This window comes from Poecile atricapillus, chromosome 7 (genome assembly GCF_030490865.1).
Source record: "Poecile atricapillus isolate bPoeAtr1 chromosome 7, bPoeAtr1.hap1, whole genome shotgun sequence".
NCBI classification, from domain to species: domain Eukaryota; kingdom Metazoa; phylum Chordata; class Aves; order Passeriformes; family Paridae; genus Poecile; species Poecile atricapillus.
Window position 1 is genome coordinate 7,454,204 of NC_081255.1, and position 8,716 is coordinate 7,462,919.

The 8,716-nt window shown below is 43.6% G+C and overlaps 1 protein-coding gene across 1 annotated transcript in view; it reads right to left on the reverse strand.

Annotated features, from left to right (window-relative positions):
• The window catches only part of ABL2 (ABL proto-oncogene 2, non-receptor tyrosine kinase), a 45,257-nt gene extending 37,031 nt beyond the window's left edge, over positions 1-8,226 (reverse strand). The window contains exon 1 of the mRNA XM_058842501.1: positions 7,885-8,226. Coding sequence (XP_058698484.1) covers positions 7,885-8,059 — 175 coding nt within the window. The 5' untranslated portion in view covers positions 8,060-8,226. The remainder of the gene's footprint in view (positions 1-7,884) is intronic.
• Positions 8,227-8,716: the final 490 nt, after the last annotated feature.

Sequence of the window (8,716 nt, forward strand, 5' to 3'; positions counted from 1 at the left end):
TAGATGACCCAATTTGTATCAATTTTTAAAAGATTTGCATAAACAGGTTTTTTTACTTCTGAACAGTCACTACACTTTCATTAATTGGCCAGTTTTGACAGATTGCTGGGTGGGAAACAACATTTTAAAATTTCTCCTTTTTTAAACCCTTCAAGGCTAATCTAAATTACTACTAATAATCTAAACTAATCCAGTTTCCTTCTATTATTAAGCCATTTTCAGAAATATCATTATAGCTGTACCTTCCCTCTACTTCTGCTCTTGGCTTTTCTAAGCAGCAACACAAAATTGATATTCTCATCAGTCGTGCAGCCTCCCACAGGTTTTTGAATAGCAGCAGTAAAACTGAACAGTCTTGTTAACTCTGTGACACTGCTGGTTAGCAAAGCCAACCCTGAGCAGCAAAGGCTTGGAAATAATCTTGAGAAACTGAGCTGACCTTGCAAGCTAAGGAAGGCCTCATTATATTAATTGACACTCCAGCTTGGGTTTGAAAGGTTATCTTCATAATCCAGGGGCTATGGAATTAGAATATACAAATATTTGGGGGTTTTGTCTAGAAAACAGATCTGTGCTCTGTAAACACCTTTTAGATCTCTGATATTTAGGGTTAAGGTAGGAGGTAATACCAATCTACTTGGATATGACAATATTCAAACAAGCTCTTACCCCAGGCCATGTTGGAGTGTACAAAGATTTGTGACAGGGAAATGTCTCTTCACTTTGCAATTCCTGTAGGTTTTGGTGTATTTACTGAGGCACACTACTCTCTGCAGCTAACTTTTTGAAAAAATATGAATCTAACTGAAAACAATCTGAAAAACAGGAACACTTCATGATCTATGCTACATGCTCCAAAATGTATAATATTCATATAATTTAGCCAATATTCACACAATTTCTTTCAACCAGAAGCAAACCTGTTTCAAAATTAGCCACAGTGCTGATCTTAGCTGAGATGACAATAGGAATAGCTAAGACATACTTGATGCTTTGTTGTTGGGATTATCATTAGAGAAACAAAGGAGAAATGGACATGGAGGTGCACAGGGTCACAAATCCAGAATGTTCTCGTCCTCTTATTCCATAATTCAATTGCTAATTTGACCCAAAAGCAGCAGGAAATGCTTCTTATGCCTTTGCCATATATAGCTTATATATAGAGCTTCCATTTCACTTCAATAGTAAATAATAAAACCAAGAAAACACCAAACAAACCAAAAAAGAGACCAAAATCCAACCCTCTAGCATTATAAATTAAAGGACAATGCATGCTGTCCTATAGAACAAATGAGTGTTCCTTCATTTAAGAGCTACTTTTCTTACATAATTGTAATCCAAATTCTTGCATCACTATTGTCACAGAAAATTTTCAAATTAATCTGAGTGAAGCTCCCCATTTATTACTACACGTAGTTGTTTTTTAACTGAAGTATCTTAGTAATATTAAGATTCTAAGGACAATGTTTGGCTAGAAAGTATAGAAGAGGAGGAAGGGAGTTTCTTGAAAAATATGTAAAGAAGTATGTTTAACTGACCTCTAAAGAGCACCAGAAGATTGAAATAAATATAATTTAATTTTTAGTGAAGTATTTCTGTACATCTTTGTCTCCTCCTCAGAAAAGGCAGTTATTTTAGGGCTGTTTTGTTGTTTTTTTTTTTTAAATTCCTCTGCTGAATTAGGTGGTACTGAAAGCCACCTATTAAAAATTTAATTTACACCTAGCTGCAGACAACAACTGTACTGGGAGATGCACATGTCTCTATAGAGAGCCCACAAAGCACAAGCAACTTCCTAAGCAGATATGGGTAATATAACTGAGCTTTGTTGTTGTGGTTTGCAGCATTACCAACAGGAAGCCTCAATGGTTTTGTAAGTGTCACTTATTCCAGAGAGAATAATCTCTATGGGTAATACCAAGATCAGCCTTGAAAATAAAGTATTTCATAACCACAAAGCCAGAGAAATGTGAAGGATGATGCAGTAACGGTGAGAAAACCGAGACCTCAGACCCAGCAAGTCAATGCTGTTACCCCTCAGCACAAGCTTTCCTTTCCTGCTCTGTGGAGGGAAAGAGGCTGCCAGTGGCACAACCAACTATGAGAAGTACTTCTTTACCAGTAAAAACTGTTCTGAAGGCTGTTAAGAAGGCAACTCTATGCCTAGGTTGCAGATTCACCTGCAAAGCCGGTCCTGGGACCATTTGCACTGCAAGCCTTGTGTCACTTGTAATTAAATTTGGGGATTTGGGAGATCAGGTTGGAAACAGGATGTACATGAGGCTTTGGTTTGTGGTCATCCATCCATCCCTGGCTTTCTGAAATACAACCAGGTGAAAATGAGCTCTGCAAGTCGCCACACAAAATCCAACTGTATTACTTTTAACACCTTCCACACGCATCTGTACTGGAGCAAGCACAAACTGCTGTTTCTTGGTTTGTATTAGTTGGATTTTGATAGTTTCTTATGACTGTAAATTAGTCAGCTGTCAGCAGTACTTAGAAGGCAGTTTATGGATAGTAAGTATCCTGGAAACATTAAGTAGTGACAACCAAGAGAAATGAGCTAGAATAAATCATGCTAACGATCGTCTGGCTTTAGCTATAAAACAAAGATCTACAAAGTACAGTTTGACTTCAGCAAGGACTGGCCTGCCTTAGGAACAAACAAACATGATATATGCTGAAGTGGGTCACAGAGCAGGTCACTCCTGAACACCAGAGAAAACATGATTTCAGGCTTACTGTCCCAGAATCTGTAATCAGTACCAGCCATAAAATATTCCTAAAGCCAACCCAGTTAGAGCATCTCCAGGGGATAGTCCGACTCTCCCCACTCTAACTACATGAACTGCTGATCCCACCAGATGAAAAAAGGATGGTTTAAGCCACTTGTAACATTTTGCTTCTGTGTCCATGTTCTTTTTCCCACCAATTTGTTCACTTGGCCATGTCCTTAATTCCAAAAAAAAATCCCTCAATTTTTTTTTTGCAAAACATTGCGCTTGCAAGCAATAGCAAGTTTGTGAAATATTGCTAGAACAACTTGTACCACACCATCTGCTACATGAGGAGAACAGAGAAGTTGGAGATATGTCTGGGCTTTGAAACTTGATTTTTAAGTTGGTTCTGAGTAAAACCTTTTGAAGTAACTTCATTTCAGCCTTACTTCTTCAGACTGTGTTCCCTGTCTATGAGAAAAGAATTAGATCAGTAGTCAGTATAATATTGCTCCTTCCATCGAGTTGCTAGTCTCCTCTCATTTCAAAATTCATTATGCAAAAATCCCAGCTTAACACAAGGTATAAAAATCAATATTTAATACAGTGGATCTGCAGGAATAATTTAGATATCATGGAGAAGGATGCAATAGAGAAGACGTCTATAAATTCCTGTTCTACAAGGGAAGTTCCTCTAGACACTCAGCTGAACTATCCTTTATTCCCCAAATAATTAGTTAAGACTTATTTATACATTGTGGTCCCACAAGATTTCTGTTTTACAGTACAAAAAGCCAGGCACTGAATACAGTGATTATATTCCATCTGCACGGGGCATTTACTGACAGGAAGGTCTGTGGGCAAGTAGCTCTGGCCTGAGCTTGCTGCATTTCCCCGAGATGAAAAATAAAGAACATTTTAGGCAGCCCACAAAGTGCAGTTGTTAAACTGACCCTATTTTCTCTCCTTCTTTCCATTTTCCTGCATCCAGCCCTTCAGTTTCACTGAATTTGAAAGGGACAGTGTTATTTATGCTTCTTCCTATTTTAGAATGTTTTTATCATGTGTCATAGCACTCTGACTGCCTTAGGGGAGCTTTAATGATAATTTTATTTTTAAAAGTATAGGCTTATCTAGCCTGACCTTGATGCACATAGTAAAAGGTTGCTAAACTCCTCCTCTAGGAAACAAAACAGGGAACAAATGTCCTGCGCCTGCTGGATCAAAAGCTCAAGTGTGGCAGAGCCTTCCACTACCCCAAAATATATCACCAAGGCAACTGGAGCAGTACTGCAAACAGGTATTGCAAAGGCTTCCCAGCCAGGATTTAAATAATCTGATTTTCCTGCAGTATGTGCTCTACAACACTCAGCAAGTCTTTTTGGAGATGAAAAGCATGCTAACACCATTCCAAAGAGTATCTTGGTACAGTAGGCTGTTATCAGTCCTCTTCTGAAAGAAAATTATGAGTGTCACTGTTCAAAGGTCACACGAGGAGCTGAGTAGAGTCCGTGCAGCTTGGAAGTTGTTGGTTGCTGTTGCTTGTGCCCCTTCCTCAAACAAATTTCTGAGAGGATAAGGAGATAAACAACTTCCCTCTTCTCTCCCCTGTTCCTTCTCTGGAAGAGAAAGCTCACCCTGCAACGGCACCAAGTACATCTTGTCTTTTCTGGTTGCACTGATCTGTAAGAATTTACTACTGTTCACTGCAGCTCTTCCCTCTCGAGCTGTCCCTGTGGTACTTGTGAATCCCGATGGAGAGCACCGGTGTTTGAACAACCCTTGTGTTTACACTCGCCCCTTCTACTACACTAACAGCAACCAACATGCTCAAGATCCATAGCCTGCTTTTATAAGTCACTGACAACATGCCAGGAATGCTCACAAGGGGGTGTTTAGAAGGGCTAATTGCAGAAAACTGCAAATTCCATTATTATCTTCTTGCATCCTGGAGAACTCCGCTCCATAACAAATGGAATCACATGACTGTATCAGTCTGCTTAGGACTTTTCTGCTCAGTGTCACACACAGAACTCAATATCACAGTGAAAAATACACAGAAAACCCCTCAGCAGTCTAGGTGTCTGTTCTCATCATGGAATAGTAGGGTGCCACAATATAGATCCCCTTGTTCTTTCCATAAAACAGAAAACAACTTCAAATTTTTTGTTTGTTTAAAAAGTACATCCTGAAGTAGGAGTTTCCGCAGTGCCAGCCTCTGCCACACAAACTGTAACCCAGCAAATAATCATGGGACAAACCGGCTCTACTCAATCTCTTGATTTTCAAGGACATCTATGGTTCAAGTTAGCTGGGTGAAAATGTTTGTCTCAGATTTCCAGTGGCTTAGTGGAAAGAGTTTTTCAGTTCATCAATTTGACTGAAACTGCTCTTCAAAATCCTGTAGCAAAATGGGTCTGAGGCTGAAAATATTATTTTCACACCTTTCAATACACAATCCAGACAAACCCCTCAAAATGAACCTTGGCAGGACTACTCAGCAAGGTTTGCTGCTGGCACAACGTGGTAGGAAAGCTGCCAACACAAGGTAGGGATTTATACCTGCAACAGGTTTTCTTCTTCACATCCATGACTGCATTAAGGAAGGCCAAAGAAAGGAGATAATCCAGCCCCATCCTGTGACTGGCTGGTTTAGCCACTAGTCCAAGAGTGCTAACCCACAATCCTGTGCTTTTGCCATTACTTTTCATACATTGTGAATACCTGTCCCAGAAACAGGATGGAAGGTCGAGTTCACAAAGAAATTACTAGAAAAGAGGCATCTGGATCAAGTAATACCACCAGCAACCAGAGCATCTCAGCAGCAGAAGCATATGACTCACTTAAAGAAAACCTGGCTTACTGCTGGCTAAATAAAACAGGAGAGCAAGGTCATTAAATGAAAAATAAGAATACAAGTTGATGGTAAAAAATTTTCTTGGACAAGGAGAGTCAGGATCACAGGAAACAGTTTCTCTGACAAAGGAAGTGAACTCCAGATTCAGGAACACTACCTACATTTTAGTTTTTGCCCAAGACAAGTATTTAAAAAGGTACCTAGCTTCTACTAGCATTTGCTACAAATTATTAATACTGACTTGTTAATTCATTCCTAGCAAAATGTGAATGGAATCAGGGAACAATTTAACATAGCTGAGGCATTCACCAAGATGGAAGAGGAGTTTGAAGCCTGCTCTGAAACTCTCAAAACCTGGGTTGCCAAAAAGTCCCACCCCTTTTACATAATCTAACAGAATAAAAAGCCATATCTCATTTTTAAGACACACCTTCCTTTACAGTATGCAGAGAAAATAAAAGAAACAAACCTAAGTAAAGACCCTAAGTAAAGCTACATCCATTACCTTACCACTGAAGCAGATAACCTAAGCAATATAAATAGTAGAGAAATTATTCTGAAAGACACCATCGCTCTTATCCCAGAGCAATGTTCTTTTTATGTGGCACTGAACAGTTTTATTCAGTGGGTTGGCTTTCCAGACTCATTCTTGTTTCTTGTTCTATGGAAGACAGAGTAGAAGGGCTGGCAGGGCACAGAATTTGTCCTTTTGCTGTGCAGGCATGCTTCAGAAAGCTTTTCCTCTCCATTTCCCTGCCACTACATGTAAATAATTCTCCCTCTACCTCTGAAATTTAGTAGGGTGTAGGGAGGAGCTAGAAGGATTTGTTCAGGATGCTAAAGTAAATTACTACCAAAACATGCAGCAATAACAAAAAGAAGCACTTGAGTCAGTGTCAGCTGTGTTATTGGGAAGTCACTACACATCCCCACATGCTGTACTGCCCTTCCCACAAACATCCTTTCTGTCCTTGTAAAAGCAGGAACCAAAGAGTCATCTTGGTACCAAAGCATGAAAAGACAGTTTGACATTAGCAGGAGTGTACACAGCATTCTTGCACTGCTACTAAAGACTTAGACACACCCCACTGAAAGAAGTGGGTTATGTGCATAACCTCTGAGATGTCCTTAACACTGTGAGTGTGCAGACTATGATAGGAATGTTTTAGCCAAAGCGCCTTGTAAGGTACAAAAATACAAAAAGTAAAAGGTGAAGTTGCAATAAAATAACAACTCTTAGTTTAACTGTGGGTCAGGCACTCAGCAAGCATGTTCTGTGTTGGTTTTAAAGCTGATACTGCTCCCTGAACTCAAAAGCTGTGATAACACTGAGATTTTTAAGAACCAGATTTAGTGCTGTGCTCTTGTTTTGATAGATACTTACATGTCAGCAGTCACAGAAGATGATATTTGCTTTTAGACTGCTGGTTGCACGTTCCTTAATCTTTTTGCCTGAGCTTATTCTATTGAGCAAAAGAAAATGTGTATTGTCAGAAGCAGCCTTGCTTTATAAACACTGACAACTCTCTCTCCGCTTAAAGCCAAGCCAGCCAAGCTCTCCAGAGCTGATTCAGGTCTTTAGGATTTGAGATGCGTCCACACATCTACTCTCAACATGCTTGTCAAGGCAGACAGGTTTCAGTTGACCTTACCCTTCAAAACTTGGCAACATCTTAACATAATGCACAAATAGTATATAAAAAAAAAAAAAAAAGAAACATGGTTACAAAGGGGGATTTGAAGTTGTGTGGGTCCTTCTAAGAGAGGTTACAGAAGCGCATACATGAAACATTTCCGGTCTCGGTTTACAGCAATAAGAGTAGAAGTGGACAGGCAAAAACTTCAACCGAGAATCAGATGGCAGCTATAATACCCCAGTCAAATCGAAATTGTTTGCTCTGTCAGGAGCTACACAGTCTCACAGATCAAGAACGGCAAGTCACAAACGCCTCGGCAAACAGTCGGACAAGGCACATGTTACCTTTACCTCTGTAAACAAAACCAGATCTCGGAACCGCCGCGGTGACAGCGACCGAACCCCGCAAGTCCCGATCCCCGGCGGTGCCACCTCGCTCCCGCTGTGGCTGGCGGGCAGTCCCGATCCCCAACTCCAGCGGGTGGGGGGGGAAAAGCTCCTCCGAAGGCGAGCATCCCCCGGGACGTGGCGGCCGGGGCGAGCATCCCCCGGGACGTGGCTGCCCCGCTCCCCCCGCCTGCCTCTCCCCTCCCCCAGTAAACCCACCACAACAAAAGAGGGAGGGGAGGAAGGCCGATCGCGCCCCTTTCCCCCTCGCCCCGGCCGCTCACCGTGCTGGGTGAAGACATTGAATCCTCCCTCTGCGGAGCGCCCGGCAGCCTCCCGCCGGCGGCCCGCCGGCCTGGCCGCGCTGCTCCCCCGCAGTCCCCGCGGCTGCTGCTGCTGCGGCGGCGGCGGCTGGAGCCCCGCGCCCGGCTCCCCGACGCGGCCCACCTGCTGCCCCATGGCGGGCCGCGCTCACATCCCGCCGCTCCCGCCGCTCCCGGCCCGGCAGGCGCGTCCCGGTCCTCCCGCGGCCGGTCCCGGCGGCTCCCGCGGAGCTCCGGGCTGGGGCTCACGGGCTCGCCCCCGCAGCCCCCGCCGCCATCTTAAACCACAGAGCGCCGGCGGAGCGGGGACGGAGCGGCTCCCGCAGCCGCCTCCGGTCCGCCCAGGGAGGGGAGGGGAGGGGAGGGAGCGAGGGAGGAAAGGAGGGAGGGAGGAAGGGAAGCTGGGATAGAGGGAGGGCGGCCGCCCCCCCACCCCAGCCCGGACCGCCGCGGCACGCAGAATCCTAGAATTGTTTGGGTTGGAAGGGAGCTCTGTGGATCACCCAGGCGCAAGGCAGGGTCACCTGGAGCAGGTGACAGGAACGCGTTCAGGCGCATTTTGAATTTCTCTAGAGAGGGAGACTCCACGCCCTCCCTGGGTAGCCTGTTCCATTGCTCTGCCACCCTCACGTAAAGAAGTTCTTACCCATGCTGAGGTGGAATTCCTTGTTCTTTAGTTTATGGCTATTGCTCATTGTCCTGTCTCTGGGCACCACTGAAGAGTCTGGCACCATCCTCTTGGCACTGCCACAGGCACACGAGGGAATGCACATGGACATGGGCTGAGGGGCAA